This window comes from Microcaecilia unicolor, chromosome 11, assembly GCF_901765095.1.
Source record: "Microcaecilia unicolor chromosome 11, aMicUni1.1, whole genome shotgun sequence".
Taxonomy (NCBI): Eukaryota; Metazoa; Chordata; class Amphibia; order Gymnophiona; family Siphonopidae; genus Microcaecilia; species Microcaecilia unicolor.
This window is the reverse complement of record NC_044041.1, coordinates 28,608,154-28,624,731: the sequence shown is the minus strand read 5'-3', so window position 1 is coordinate 28,624,731 and position 16,578 is coordinate 28,608,154. Positions and strand designations below refer to the sequence as shown.

General features: G+C 42.9%; 1 protein-coding gene across 2 annotated transcripts in view; it reads left to right on the top strand.

The window, feature by feature from the left end:
- Positions 1–16,578, top strand: part of ACACB (acetyl-CoA carboxylase beta) — a 341,366-nt gene that overhangs the window by 95,884 nt on the left and 228,904 nt on the right. For both annotated transcript variants that reach the window (XM_030220274.1, XM_030220272.1), the window contains exon 7: positions 5,373–5,471. In XM_030220274.1, coding sequence (XP_030076134.1) covers positions 5,373–5,471 — 99 coding nt within the window. The remainder of the gene's footprint in view (positions 1–5,372; positions 5,472–16,578) is intronic.

Below are 16,578 nucleotides of genomic sequence, written 5' to 3'. Positions count from 1 at the left end.
ACATCTGATAAATATATGTACAGTACTGTTTATACGTACAGTATACAGTCTCCGTTAACTGACGTTAGGCTTACTTGAAGTAATCAGTTATAGTCCTCTGTACATTATTGGGTCTGTGAGTTCCATAGACTATGTCTGCCAGACGGTAAAAACTGTCATAGCAGTGACATCCAGTGGCCTCCAGATAGGCTTACATGGTGTTGACTCTCCAGCACTGTTGCAAAAGTGACAGGAGGAGGTTGTTGAATTTCGTCAGCACGTGCGTCGCTGCTCATTTCATCCTCTGTTTCATCATCAGCCGTTGTTGCCTGCGTGTAGGCGCATATCTCTACATCAGTGCTGTTGTCAGCTGTTTGTAGATCGTAATCAACAGCTACGTAGCGATGAAATTCCTCTTTAGTAACACGGCTGGGATGTCAATAACCTTGTTCATCTGACGTGTTTGCAACAGCTGCATCTGTTTCGTCCCTCTCCACATCCTTAACAATGTTTGCCCGCTTGTAGCAGTTCACAATGGTTGCCTGTGTAACATGATTCCAGGCTTCTTCCTGCATATGTAGGGAATCCAACAGTGATAGATTATGAGCCAGTTCAACAGCACGTTTATCCTTGCCAGTCTGGCCATCCATAACGCTCATCAGATGACGTAACACAAGAGCCCGATAAAGTTGTTTGAAATTGGCTATTATGCCCTGATCCATAGGTTAGATCACAGAGGTAGTGTTTGTGGGCAGGAAGACCACCTTGACGTTAGACAGCCTGAGATCATGCCTGTGTGCAGCACAATTATCACAAAGCAACAAAATTTGACGCTTTTGAGCCCACATTCTAGTGTCTAACTTCTTTAGCCACTGCTTCCAAATTTCCCCAGTCATCCATGAATTTGCGTTAGCCTCGTATGACACAGGGAAGTCGCTTAACTTTCTTGAAGCAATGGGGCTGTTTGCTGTTTCCAATGATGAGGGGTTCCAACTTCTCACTTCCAAGACCTACTCCTCACTTCATACCGCTGCTTGATGCACCCTCCCTGGCTCCTACCCTGCTAGTTCACCCTGTTAGAGGCTTCTCCCCCTGCATACTCCTTGTATACTCTTCTAAGTTTTCCTATTCTTTATTTTATTTAATGTTTGCAAGCCACAATGTGCCTGCATGAGTGGGAAAATGTGGGATATAAGTGAACAATAAATAAATAAATAAAATTAAATAAATATTGCAGCAAAGGCGGATCATCAGTCGGTCCTTCGATGTTTTACCTCCAGTAGTTTTGGCATGTTTGAATGCAAGTGTTCCACCAGGAACTGCTCGCCAGTAGAGACCGTTTTCGTCAGCATTGAAAATGTCACGAGGTGCAAACTCGTTCAAGATGGTAGGAAGAACTGAAACAACCCAATTTTCAGCACCAAAGTCATCAGCGTCTTTTCACCATGCTGTTTCTTGAATTTTATGTTGTTCCTCTCCTTCCATCTTACAACCATCCAACAGTAGCTTTGAATTCAATTAGTCCAAGACTTTCAGCTAACTGGTTAGCTTTCTCCATAAGCAGTGGACCACTGACAGGAAACTGTCTGCTCCTGACTCGACAAAACCACCGAAGAAGAGCATCTTCTACCTCCTTAACTTTTCCTGCCCTTTTACGTTTCCGTTGTGGATTTGTATTGTTTTGCCAGTCTTCCAGAAGGTGATCTTTCTGCTTCAAGACACGTGAAATTTGACTGGGATTGACACCATATTCTTTAGCAATAGATGCTTGACTTTGTTTTCTAATTTTTTAATAACTTCTATTCATTCAGCCAGTGTTAGCCTTACAGTTGCACGACGACGACGACTCCTCCAGTGTACACTCTAGCAACATTCTTTCACTTATTCTACCTGTGGCAGTTAAAGGGGTGGTAAATTTGAAATCTCGGTTGTCACGCGTCAGTCGGCTTCCATATTCCATGCAAGCGCTTATGCGGAGTCTTTCCTGCAGAGGAGCGGTCTTAAACCATGCATATAAGTGAATCTTGTATTTATCAGTGGTGCGCTAAACCGAAGTTTGTCCCCATAGAAATTGATGGGGCCAAAAACGGGACCGAAGTACGGCATGCAGTTAAACAGAGCATGCGCTTATCCGACATGCACTTAAATGGAGTGCAGTGTATTTCCTCAGGTCACTTCTGTGTCTTATCTTTCACCTTCATCCTATGCCCCCTTGTTCCAGAGCTTCTTTCAGTTGAAAGAGACATGCCTCCTTTGCATTTGTGCCGCTTAGGTATTTAAACGTCTTGATCATTTCTCCCCTTTCCTGTCTTTCTTCAAAAGTATACATATTGAGATCTTTGAGTCTGTCCCCCACGTGCTTTATGACAAAGACCATTGATCATTTTAATAGCTGCCCTCTGGAGCGACTTCGTCCAGGTTTATATCTTTTTGAAGGTGTGGTCTCTAAAACTGCAGACTATTCTAAATGAGGTCTTACCAGAGTCTTATACAGGGGCATCACCTTCTTCTTCTTTCCTACTGGCCATTCCTCTCCCTATGCACCGAAACATCCTTCTAGCTTGTGCAGTCACCTTTTCTACCTGTTTGGCCACCTTAAGATCATCACATACGATTACACACAAGTCCTGCTCTTTTTGTGCACAAAAGTTCTTCACCTCCTAAACTGTACCATTCCGTCAGGTTTTTGCAGCCCAAATGCATGACCCTGCATTTTTTAAGCATTAAATCTAGGCTGCCAAACTCCAGACCAGTTCTCTAGCTTCACTAAGTCCTTCCTCATGTTGTTCATACCAACAGGGGTGTCTACTGGCTTGCTTAATACATAAATCTGCATGGAGATAATTCTAGCCATTTTGTCCATTATCTTGATTTCTTGTCATCTTTTTGTTCAGCCCGAAAAAAACCTCTAAAGTTAAATTACCTATTTGTTAGGAAGATTCAGAAGAAATCTTAGTCATCTTTTCTATATCGGGGAATGAAAACTTGGAACACCTTTTGAGGATTCAGAAAATTCAGACATATATTTCTTTTCAAAAAGTCTTAGACTTATTTGTTTTCTGAAAACGTATGAGCTCTTATGAGACAATGCAGATTAAGTGTTGTTCTGTTACGTGGGATCTCTTTTTGTGCAATCCACTTTGAATCTAATTGGAATTTAGTGGACTATAAGAAACATATAGCATAGCATATGGTGTTGCAGAGTTTGGTATCATCCGCAGAGAGGCAAACCTTCAGCAATATTGCTTAAAAAATGTTAAAAAGAACCGAAGCTTGTGGCACACCACTGGTAACTTTTCCTTAGAATGAGCTCCATTTACCACTAACCTCTCGTCTTCTACTCAACCAGTTCCTAACCCAATCGGTCACTTTAGGGCCCATACTGAGAGTTTATTTATTAGTCTATGCAGAACTGTGACTGGAAGAGTTCAGTTTCTCTATCTCCATCTGCTGATAGGGGGACTCAACACATTGGTGTAGACTGGTCTAGCAGGATTCAAGGAAAGGAAATATAATAGGTATGTGTTATCATTCAATTTATTCTAGGGCTGTTCACCGATTAAAATTTGTAATCACATGATCAATCACTATTAAAATTCTTAATCGTACGATTGAAAGCTTAAAGTGTCCCCCTCACATTTTTGCCTGTATAGTGCGAAATATAGACTGCAGACTGACATATTGTATTCAGTTACTAAACTGAAAATAAAATCATTTCTCTTACCTTTGTTGTCCGATGATTTTATTTTTCTAGTCATCTTATTCCCTGTCTCTGGTTCTGTTACTCTGTCTGTGCTCTGAACTCTTTTCAGGGCCTCCTCTCTCCTCACCATTTCTTTTCTCTCTTCCTTTCTTCTTCACTTTTTCCCCTATAACATCTTTCACATCTGACTTTCTGCTATTCTTCCTCCTTATATCTGTCTTGTTTCTATCCCTTCCCTTCCCCTTCATCCATGGGCACCATCTCCTTCCATCTGTCCTCCCCTCCTCGCCTCTCCATGGGAACCATCTCCTCGGGTCTCTCCTCCCACCCCATGGGCATTGTGTCCTCTCTTCCCTTCCTCTCTATGGGCACCATCTCTCTTCTCTTCCTCTGAATAGGCAGCATCTCATCTCATTCCTTCCCTTCCTCTCCTCTTCACTGGCACAATCTCATTTCTTCCCCTCCCACCCCCCCACCCCCCCAGGAGCTCCTTTAGCTTTTTCTCTGCAGCTGCCCCGCATTCTCTCCTACCCCCACCCACCGACAACCTTCTCTCTTTCTTTCTTTTCTTTCCTACCATCCCGTGACTCTCTGACTCCCCTTCCTCTCTGTGAGCACCATCTCTATTCTCTTCTCATCCCTTTCTTGCTATAGGAAGCATCTCATCTCATTTCTTTCCTTTCTCTCCTCTCCACTAGCACAATCTCATTTCCCATCCCCCCGGGAGTTCCTGCAGCTTTTTCTCTCCAACTACCCTGCATTCTGTCCTAACCGCCCCCCCCCCCCCCCGACAGCCTTTTCCTTTCCTATAACCCTGTGACTCTCTGACGCTTCCTCCCTTCATATATTTTTTTCTCTCCTACCGCTGTCCCCTCCCTCCCTGACGCTCCTGCAGTATGTTCACTCCTGTCTGCCGCTCACCCTCCTACCACACACTTGGCAGCCTTTTTCTCTGCTTCCACCATGCTCTCTGGCATCTCATCCCACCCCTCACCCCCACCGCACGTGGCTCTCCAACCTTGCCTTGTACACATGGTGGCATTAACCACATGCTGCTCCGCTCCTCTCTTTAACCGGAGCCCTCCCTCTCTAGTGTCCGACTTCTGCAGCAGGAAATAGAAAGTTTCATCAGAGAAGGTGGGACGCTAGAGAGGGAGAACTATGGTGACAGAGGAGCGGAGCAGCATGTGCTTAATGCCACCATGTCTACAGGGCAAGTTCGGAGGGTGGTGGGCGAGTGGAATGAGGTGGCAGGAGAGAAAAGGCTGCCGGTGTATGGCGGCGGGTAGGAGAGAACAAGCTGCAGGAGCACCGGGGAGGGAGGGGGAGCAGCATGATGCAATTAATTGCATTAAAATTATTAGCGCAAGTTAAAAATTTTAATGCATTAATTTCATTAAAACGCGTTAAATGAACAGCCTTTAATTCATAACAGTATGCCATTGACAATTTTAGAAAAGTTTGGTTCTGCATGTAAAACACTGTTTATCTTTAGAAATATATTTTTAACGGGAAAGGATGACAGCTGGGCAGACTGGATGGACAACTTTGTCTATGTGTACTGTTGTTTACTATGTGTCACTGTGAACTACAGAAGTCTATTGTGTGGCTGTTTTCAACCTTCCTGTTGGTGTTTTTCATTGTTTGAATAAATAGTAACCTGGCACTTACATTCTGATTTACTTAAAAGGTCCTCCGGCTGAGGCTATGTGGGCATTAGGAGATAAAGTGGCTTCCACCATTGTAGCTCAGACTATCCAGATTCCAACGTTGTCCTGGAGTGGAAGTGGTACGTTACTGTCTCTTTTGAGTCTTGGGTTACTTTTGTTGCTGGGTAATGTGCTGCTGTTTCCATTTGTATTCCTCCATACACTCTTTCCATTAGCACTGTATTATTTTTGATCAGACATTGGCACAATTGGTCCCTGACATGTTTCTTCTGTGGACGGTGAAAATCCTATTAAGTCGCTGGGAGCTCCTGGTAAGTCCAGTAGAAGAAAATCCAGGAGCAAATGATCTTTTGACACCAAGAACCTGTTACCGGAAAATGACATAAGTTTTTTTTTTTTTTCCTCTCCTTTTAAGTGTGTTGAATATAAATATTTCAAGTGTTTCTTTCAAAATAATGCCCTGAAAATGATTGGATTGATCTGTTTAAAAACTAAAGGGATTAATATTCAACTTGTAAGCCGCTCACAGCCATGGACAGAGTTAATCCTGGATATTCAATTCTCTGAGGACAAGCAAGCCATTAATATTCTTACATCTGGGTGAAGTCATCCAGCAGAGCATGGTGCGGGTGCTGCCCAGCATTTACAGCAAGTAGAAAATTCTAGCAGCATTGCACCGTGCATGTGCAGGTGCCCTTCTGCCCAACACACCAAGCACAGGTTCCTCAGTCTGTTTTTCTTCGTGGAGCTGAGAGGTCATGTCTTCACGGTCTGTCTTCAGTGCCTTCCTGTGTGGTTTTTTCCTTAATTTCTTTCATTTTCTGAATAGTTTTTATTTTCAGTACCTTCCTCTTTATTAGGTTTTTCGGCTTTTCAGGTTTTCTTTATTGCACACACCTCTTTAGGCCTCTTTTAGGCCTGAGCATTGAGCTCAGTTTGAGCCTTGTCCCTTTTTAATGCTTAAGATTGAGGAATTCAATTGGCTGCAGTTTTTTTTTTTGTGATGTCTAGAAAGACCCCCCAGTGGCTTCAAAAGATGTGCGCAATGTGCCATGGACCCACAAAATTGGTGCATCAGGTGCTTTGGGCCTGACCACAAGCCTGGTTCTTGTTCTCTCTGTTTACAAATGCAGCTGAGGACACAGAGAGCACGTCAGGTCCAGCAGGAGAAACTTTTTGGCTCCTTGATAGCTGGTCCATTAACATTGGCACTGGCAGCATCAACCTCAGTGGCTGCTTAGACTTTATCTACCACTGGAAGTGCACAGCCATTGAGGAGGTCTCCACCTCCCTCAACATTGGGTGCCGATTAGTAGGCCTTGGGACTGGTCAGCATCGGACCCGACACTGAGGACATGTATGGGTTCAACGTTTTCCTCATTTGCACCAAGGGACAGTGATGCTGAGCATTGAGAAAAGCCAAAAGCACAAGCATTGGGCCCCTTTTGAAGCACGGTGCTGGGAGCGCCAAGGCATTAACATCGCTGGTGCCTGAGAAGATAGCCCCCCACTTTGGTGGAGGTGCGCCAGTCTTCAAGCAGTCAGGTTCCTGCTTCTGGTGTGACACTGGCTGTTTCTCATGTGTTTGTGTACAAGCTGCCTAGTCTTTGTCAATGCCTGCCCTCGATGAGTGGTACCGCTCCATGCTCAGGGAGGAGCTGGCACAGATGTTTCAGCTGCATATCACTCAAGCATAGAGGGTGCTTGTGCCAGCTGCCAACTCCTTCTTGAGTCCCCTAGTCTGCCTGTGGAGTGGTCTTCGGTGCCGCGACAGATATCAATATTGACCCCATGTGTTATTGCTCTCCATCGGGAGGAGGAAGTTTCTCCAGAGTCTGAGAGTAGAGCTCTACCTTGGTGCCCTCTGGGTTGTGGATATGGTTCCACTGAGCTTGGGACAGACAGAGACTCTCGCTGCCCAGTTGGAGTATGGCAAAGAGTCTACAATGACATCTAGATCTCTTCCTTGAGAGCTGACTCCCAAAGTGGACCCTAGCATCAGGTTTTATGATTTGGATTATTCTTCCCAATGTGCATCACTTTGTTTTTGTCCACATTAAACTTCTCCTGCCATTTGGATGTCCAATCTTCCAACTTCCTAAGATCTTCCTGCAATTTTTCACAGCCTCCATGTGTTTTTAACAACTTTGAATAGTTTTGTCATTTGCAAATGTAATCACCTTGCTCGTTCTGATTTCCAGACTGAACTAGGCCCTGATGTGCCTTCTAGAGGCTATCTATTAATGCTGTAGGCAGGACATAGTAACATAGTAGATGACGGCAGAAAAAGACTTGCACGGTCCATCCAGTCTGCCCAACAAGACAAACATATGTGTAAACCTTACCTTGATTTGTACCTGCCTTATTCAGGGCACAGACCGTACAAGTCTGCGCAGCCTAGCAACCTTCTCGCTACAGCCACTGCCTTGTCACACTGTTTCGCCTTCAGATCCTCGGATACTATCACCCCAAGATCCCTCTCCCCCTCAGTACCTATCAGACTCTCACCGCCTAACACATAAGTCTCTCTTGGGTTTCTACTCCCTAAGTGCATCACTTTGCATTTCTTCGCATTGAATTTTAATTGCCAAACCTTAGACCATTCTTCTAGCTTCCTCGGATCCTTTTTCATGCTTTCCACTCCCTCCTGGGTGTCCACTCTGTTGCAAATCTTAGTATCATCCGCAAATAGGCAAACTTTACCTTCTAACCCTACGGCAATGTCACTCACAAATATATTGAACAGAATTGGCCCCAGCACCGATCCCTGAGGCACTCCACTACTCACCTTTCCCTCCTCCGAGCGAACTCCATTTACCACCACCCTCTGTCGTCTGTCCGTCAACCAGTTCCTAATCCAGTTCACCACTTCGGGACCTATCTTCAGCCCATCGAGTTTATTTAAGAGCCTCCTGTGGGGAACCGTGTCAAAAGCTTTGCTAAAATCTAAGTAGATTACGTCTATAGCACGTCGATGATTTAATTCTCCAGTTACCCAATCAAAGAATTCAATGAGATTCGTTTTTGGCACGATTTCCCTCTGGTAAAACCATGTTGTCTCGGATCTTGCAACTTATTGGCTTCCAGGAAATTCACTATCCTTTCCTTCAGCATTGCTTCCATTACTTTTCCAATAACCAAAGTGAGGCTTACCGGCCTGTAGTTTCCAGCTTCTTCCCTATCACCACTTTTGTGAAGAGGGACCACATCCGCCGTTCTCCAATCCCTCGGAACCTCTCTCGTCTCCAAGGATTTATTAAACAAATCTTTAAGAGGGACCCGCCAGAACCTCTCTGAGCTCCCTCAATATTCTGGGGTGGATCCCGTCCGGTCCCATGGCTTTGTCCACCTTTAGCTTTCCAAGTTGTTGATACACACTCTCTTCCGTGAACGGTGCTCTATTCACTCCATTCTTAGGTGTACTTTTGCCAGTCCCTCTCGGTCCTTCTCCAGGATTTTCTTCAGTGAAAACAGAACAAAAGTATCTATTTAGCAAATTGGCTTTTTCTTCATCATTATCTACATAATGGGGCAAGTTTAAAACTATGAGGAAAAGGGTTTTACACTGTGGAAACTAGTTAATAAAGTTTGCTTTTCTATATTCAAATTGTTATTATTAATAAACCTACAATTCCTCTTATGGCTTCTTGTCTTATAGTTATGCAGATGACATCACAGTACTTACTTCTTTGAGTTCTAGTTCAGAGATTGATTCCCCTAGGATTCAAAGTGAAGGAAGCTATTAGAGCTAAAAGAAAATCCTTCAGAACATGGAAGAAGGATCTGACTGAAAATAATAAGAAACTGCACAAAGAATGGCAAGTCAAATGCAGAGCGCTGATAAGGCAAAGAGACTGAAAAGAAGATGGCGTTGGAGGCAAAAGTGCATAGTAAAAACTTTTTTTAGGTATATTAAAAGAAAGAAAGGGGAGAGGGAGAAAATGTTTAAAAAATTTGATGACGACATTATAGTTGAAAATTGTTAGTATGAAAGTTATATCAGAATGACTTATTTGTAACATGCGAATGTTGTTTGGATATGAAATATCAACAGTAAAAATTATTAACCATAAAAGAAAGAAACCGGCAAACAAATCGGGTTGACCATTAGATGACCAAAGGTAAAAGGGGCACTCAGGAAAGACAAGGCATAGCAGAGAGAAAAATGAATTCTTTTCTTCGATGTTCACCGAGGAAGATGTGGGAGAGATACCAGTGCCAGAAATAGTATTCAGTGCTGATGAGTCAGAGAAACTGAATCAAGTATTTGTAAACCTGGAAGATGTAATGGGGCAATTTGACAAATTGTAGAGTAGCAAATCGCCAAGACCGGATGGTATACATCCCAGAGTATTGATAGAATTGAAAAATGAACTTACAGAGCTATTAGTAATATGTAATTTATCTTTAAATTAAGCATGGTACCGAAAGATTGGAGGGTGACCGATGTAACTCCGATTTAAAAAATAAAAAAAATAAAAAAGAGTTACAGAGGTGATCCGGGAAATTACAGACCGGTGAGCCTGATGTCTGTGCTGGGCAAAATGGTACAAACTATTTTATAAAGAGCAAAATTACAGAGCATATTCCAAAGCATGGATTAATGAGACAAAGCCAACATGGATTTAGTGAAGGGAAATCTTGCTTGAAGGGTTGAACAAACATGTGGATAAAGGTGAACTGGTTGATATTGAGGGGCATAATCGAATGCGAACGCCCATCTCCATGGGCGTCTATGTCCGAGAATGGGTACGTGAAGGGGCGGGACAGACCGTATTTTCGAAAAAAAATGGGCGCCCATCTTTTTTTTCGATAATACGGTTTGTGCTGGGCAAATGCATCGGATATGTGTGGATTTGAGCTGGGCGGTTTAGTTTTTCAGCGATAATGGAAACCGAAGGTGTCCAGCTCAAAAACGAACAAATCCAAGGCATTGGGTCATGGGAGGGGCCAGGATTCGTAGTGCACTGGTCCCCCTCACGTGCCAGGACACCAACTGGGCACCATAGGGGACACTTCTAAAAATTAAAAAAAAAAAAAAAAAAGTAAAATACCTCCCAAGTCCATAGCTCCCTTACCTTGGGTGCTGAGCCCCCCCAAACCCCTCCCAAAACCCACTCCCCATAAATGTACTACACTACCATAGTCCTTATGGCTGAAGGGGGGCACCTGCATGTGGGTACAGTGGGTTTTGGGGGCGGTTTGGAGAGCTCCCATTTACCACCACAAGTATAATAGGTGGGGGGGGGGGGGGGGGAGGGATGGGCCTGGGTCCAGCTGCCTGAAGTCCACTGCACCCACTACCAACTATTCCAGGGACCTGCATACTGCTGTCATGGAGCTGGGTATGGCGTTTGAGGTTGGCATACAGGCTGGAAAACAAAGTTGTTAAAGTTGTTTTTTTTTTTGGTGGGAGGGGGTTAGTGACCACTGGGGGAGTCAGGGGTGGTCATCACCGATTCCCTCCTGTGGTCATCTGGTCATTTAGGGCACTTTTTTGGGACTTGTTCGTGAAAAAGGTCCAAGAAAAGTGACCTAAATTCGCGCTAAAAACGCCTTTCTATTTTTGATTATCGGCCGAAGGCACCCATCTCTCTTCGGCCGATAACACGCCCCAGTCCTGCCTTCACCATGCCTCCGACACGCCCCCGTCAACTTTGTTCATTCCCGCGACGGAGTGCAGTTGAAGACGCCTAAAATCGGCTTTCGATTATATTGATTTGGGTGCCTTTGCGAGATGGGCGCCTGTCTCCCAATTTGGGTCGAAATCTGGGCGCCCATCACTTTTGAAAATAAGGCTGATTGTGTGTCATGATTTTCAAAAGATATTTGACAAAGTACACTATGGAGACAGCGAAGGTGACACAATAAAACGATGATGCTGTATTGTCTAGACAATTTATTGGTCAGCAAGAATAACTCGACACGCCTTGTTTCGGCCCAGTGGCCTGCCTCAGGAGTCTTATGTCGTATAGATAAGTCTGCCTCCCACCTTTTTTATGAACGATAAGAGTTTGAAATTCTCTTATCACAAGTGATACTGGCAGACTTATCTATACGCCATACGACTCCTGAGGCAGGCCATTGGGCCGAAACATGGCTGTGTTGAATTATTCTTGCTGACCATCTTCTAGACTATATAGCATCATCGCTTTATTGTGTCACCTTCGCTGTCTCCCAAACTTGAGAAAGTACCCCACGAAAGAATCAGACAAAATTGGAAAGTCATGGGATAGGAGGTGGTGTTCTATTGTGGATTAAAAAAACTGGTTAAAGGATAAAAAGCCAGAGTAGGGTTAAATGGTCAGTATTCTCAATGGAGAAGGGTAGATAGTGGGGTTCTCCAGGGGTCTATGCTGGGAGCGCTGCCTTTTAACATTCATAAATGATCTAGATATGGGACTGAGAAGTGAGGTAATTAAATTTGCCAATGATACAAAGTTATTCAAAGTTGTTAAATTTGTAAGAGGATTGTGAAAAATTGCAAGAGGACCTTATGAGACTGGGTAGCCAAGTGGCAGATGACATTGAATGTGAACAAATGAAAGGGATGCATGTGGGAAAGAGGAACTTGAGCTATAGCTATGTGATGCAAGGTTCCGCTTTAGGAGTCGCTAATCAGTAAAATGATCGTTGATGATACTTTGAAACCCTCTGCTCAGTGTGCTGCAGTAGTAAAGAAAGCAAATAGAATGTTAGGTATTATTAGGAAAGGAATGGGAATACTGCGTGCAATTCTGGTCACCGCATCTCAAAAAAGTTACAGTGGAATTAGAAAAGGTATAGAGAAGTTTTTTTTTTTTTTTTTTTTTTTTTTAATTTTGCAAAATTTTTCCATTAGTATACAAAGTGAATACTTAAAGCAAAACAGACATATATTTTCTGTATTTAAACAGCAATTAGTGGAATAAAGCAATAGGGAAAAAAACATTAATAGTCTTCTTTAGACCACAAAAATGGAGGAGGGGTTAACAATTGTTCAGAAGATTTTTTTTTTTTTTTTTTTTTTTTTACATTTGTACCCCGCGCTTTCCCACTCATGGCAGGCTCAATGCGGCTTACATGGGGCAATGGAGGGTTAAGTGACTTGCCCAGAGTCACAAGGAGCTGCCTGTGCCTGAAGTGGGAATTGAACTCAGTTCCTCAGTTCCAAAGTCCACCACCCTAACCACTTGGCCACTTCTCCACTGTTGCTGCTATTTGAGATTCTACATGGATCACCAATGTGGCCGCGCAGGCTTCTGCTTCTGTGTACGTGCAGGACGTCAGACTCACAGAAACAGAAGCCTGCGCAGCCTTCTACATGGAATGTTGCTAGTGGAATAGCAACATTCCATGTAGAATCTCCAATAGTAGCAACATTCCATGTAGAATCTCCAATAGTATCTATTTTATTTTTGTTACATTTGTACCCCATGCTTTCCCACTCACGGCAGGCTCAATGTGGCTTACATGGGGCAATGGAGGGTTAAGTGACTTGCCCAGAGTCCCACTAGCAACATTCCATGTAGAAGTCGGCCCTTGCAGATCACCAATGTGGCCGCGCAGGCTTCTGCTTCTGTGAGTCTGACGTCCTGCACGTACGTGCAGGACGTCAGACTCACAGAAACAGAAGCCTGCGCAGCCTTCTACATGGAATGTTGCTAGTGGAATAGCAACATTCCATGTAGAATCTCCAATAGTAGCAACATTCCATGTAGAATCTCCAATAGTATCTATTTTATTTTTGTTACATTTGTACCCTGCGCTTTCCCACTCATGGCAGGCTCAATGCAGCTTACATGGGGCAATGGAGGGTTAAGTGACTTGCCCAGAGTCACAAGGAGCTGCCTGTGCCTGAAGTGGGAATTGAACTCAGTTCCTCAGTTCCCCAGGACCAAAGTCCACCACCCTAACCACTAGGCCATTCCTCCACCCATTGGAGTTAAACATGTTAAACTACCAAATAATATTCTTAAGCATATATAGCTTTGCACAATTTATCCAGACCTTAATTTCATAATCTCAATCACTGACGTCAAGGTGTCACCAATTTCTTGGATTCTACAAAAATTCTTAATTGATCAGGATTGAAGAAGATATATTTAATTCCTAAGTATTTTATAGCACATTTACAGGGATAGTTTAGAAAAAATGAGACACCTAATGCCAAAAAATCTTTCCTAATAGCAAGAAAAGCTCTTTCCTGTGTTTGTTTAGTTATAGCCATATACATCCAGATCTTTTCACCATAGAATAGGGATTGAGAATTTCTAAAGAATAAGCGTTTGACCGCTTCTAGGTCTTGTTCAAATATAAAAGAAACAAATAGTCATACGATCAGAAGCCTCTGACATAGATAATTCTAACAATTGAGTTACATCCAGATTTAATTGTTCTTTTCTTTGTTTTTGAATTTCTGCTTCAGAATCTGCACCCGTTTTTTTCTTTTTTTGGAATGTAATATATTCTAAGTGGTGGAATATGTTCAGGGGAGTACTTCAATTAGGTATTTCTTAAATGCATCCAGGGGAGAAATCCCCAAAGATTTAGGGAAATTTAAGAGACGCAAGTTCAGTCTGCGGTTATAGTTTTCCATCTGTTCTATTTTCCTATGAATCAAGTGTTTGTCTTATAGTGATAGTGGAAAATTCTTGCAATTTTTTAACTTCTTTCTTAATCTCTAACATTTGGTTATCCGAATTTTTCTTAATTCCATCTAAAGATTTGGAAAGTGTATCGATAGTACTCACTAATGCAGCAATTTCTCCAGTTGAACTAGTGAGCTTGGCGTCCAGATGTTGGAGAGCTTCCCATATGCTCTCAAGTGTAACCTGCTCCGGTTTTGTTAACAAAGCTCCTGGCTGTGTTTGGTAAACAACTTGTCCCAAACTTCCGCTGGCTCAATTTCCCTCAACGTCTCCTTCCTGTGTTCCCCCTCCTTCGATTTTCATAAGGGGAGTTCCCCCCTGAGAGAGCCAACGGGTGGAGGCAGTGGATTGAGCTCCGGGGGTGACAGAGTAATATTCAGCTCTAAATCTTGGAGGTCTCCTCCCTCCGAGATAGCAGGGCCCCTCCCGGAGTCTTTGGCGTTTTCACGAAAACTGCTCGATGGATTGTTGCATAGGAGAGGAAGTTCTGGGTGCGGAGGCTACACCTCTGACTGAACCTTTATGCTTGGTATGTGGCATTGTGGAATCAAGTTTAGTACGCTTCTCCTCGAGGTAAGTTAAGCGTGATCACATCGTGCCGCCATCTTGAAACTCCTCCTTCGTCAAGGTACAGAGAAGTTCAGCGAAAATGGTAAAGGACATGGAACGACTTCCCTGTGAGGAAAGGCTAAAGCTGCTAGGGCTCTTCAGCTTGGAGAAGAGATGGCTGAGGGGAGATATGATAGAGGTCTGTAAAATAATGTGTGGAATGGAACGGGTAAACATGAATCGCTTGTTTACTCCTTCCAAAAGTACTAGGACTAGGGGGCACGCAATGAAGCTACTAAGTAGTAAATTTAAAATGAATCAGAGAAAATATTTCTTCCCTCAACATGTAATTAAACTCTGGAATTTGTTTCCAGATAATATGATAAAAGCAGTTAACTTAGCAGGGTTTAAAAAAGGTTTGGATAGCTTTGTAAAAGACAAGTCCATAAGCCATTATTAAAATGACGTTGGAAAATCCACTGCTTATTTCTAGGATAAGCAGCATAAAATGTACTGTTTTGGGATCTTTCCAGGTATTTGTGACCTGGATTGGCCACTGTTGGAAACAGGATGCTGGGCTTGACGGACCTTCAGTCTGTCCCTGTATGGCAGCACTTATGTATTTATATAACTTGTTTGATAATTGACAAGCCTAAATTTCAGCTGATTGATAACAAATCAGATCTCATTTCTAAATCTATTTGTATCGGTCAAGCAAAATATAAACTTTAATGGTTAAATTTTAGGTGTCCTGGTTGTTACATCTGTTTCCATGGAAGCTCAAATTGCCTCTTAAGTGAAGACATCGTTTCTGCTGATGAGAAAAACTTTTGCTGTATTTGTAATTATGGTGTCAAATGTTTAGCCTCCCACCTGGGGTTACCCCGCAGCCACTTAGAGGTCTGTGCCCAGCACAACTCAGGTCCACCTGCACCTGCCACTCATGCTCTACACTAGCACCCTCCTCTCACCAACTGGGTCACAGCCATCTCTGGACAAGTTTCCCACTTTCAAATTATCCCCAGTGATTTCTAGGTTACTGGACCCACACTCCCAGTGGTCCCACAGTTCCCAGAAAGCACTCACCGACTCAACACAGAAACCACCAAGATTATTTATCAGTCCAGATAGGCAGAATGAAGAAACAAATGTTTATTCTTAGAACTTGGAACAGTGGACAAAAAAAAAAGTGCAAATAGCAAACAGTAGCAAGTAACTGAAAAATGGATCAGTTAGAAAACTAACTAAACATTTGCATACTTCTTAGAAAGTATCTGGGGAGATCAGGGCATATATCTGTTCAGCAAAGAGATATCTCTCTCTTCTCCCAGGCTGAAACTGAATCAACAGCCAGCAACAACTGCTGGGTAATTTGAAACTCCAGGCCAATCAGAGCCCAGTCAACAAGTTTTCAGATGTGCACTGCTTCTTGCTTCCTGATTGTGTTAAAAGAAAAGAACAAACATTCAGTTTCCTATAAACAACTTTACAGCAAAGAAACACCACCTGCTGGCCAAATAGGAAAAATACACTTCAGAACATGATCAATGCAGGAAAATATCAAATACGTTTTACATTCTTAAAACACACTGTTTCTTCACATATGGTATTTTGAATTAAGATCAACTTAGACAAGTTTTACTGCTGGCACAATTAAATTACTGTAATTTGGCTAGTTAGTTTGTACTAGGCATCGGTGAAAAAGGCTGTAGACTGTACGAAACATGGTAGTTTGTTTGATTATTGGTTTGACTGACAGTTTCATCTTTTTATGTCAGACTTCATTGGCTTCTTGTTGAGGGAAGAGTTTTATTTATATTAGCTTGGTTTTTTTTTAATATAAAATGTTGTATGATTTTGCACCAAAATACTTATATTATCGCCTCATCTAGAAATAGAAGGCCAAATTGTACTACTTTATTACGTTTCCTTCATCAAGAGCCAGGAGAGGTTAATATTGGAGCTGATACTGGCGTTTCAGGCTGTGAAACACTGGAAGGACTTCTCTGGAGTATTTTGGTCCTCCTACTCTTACCTAATTTTTAGA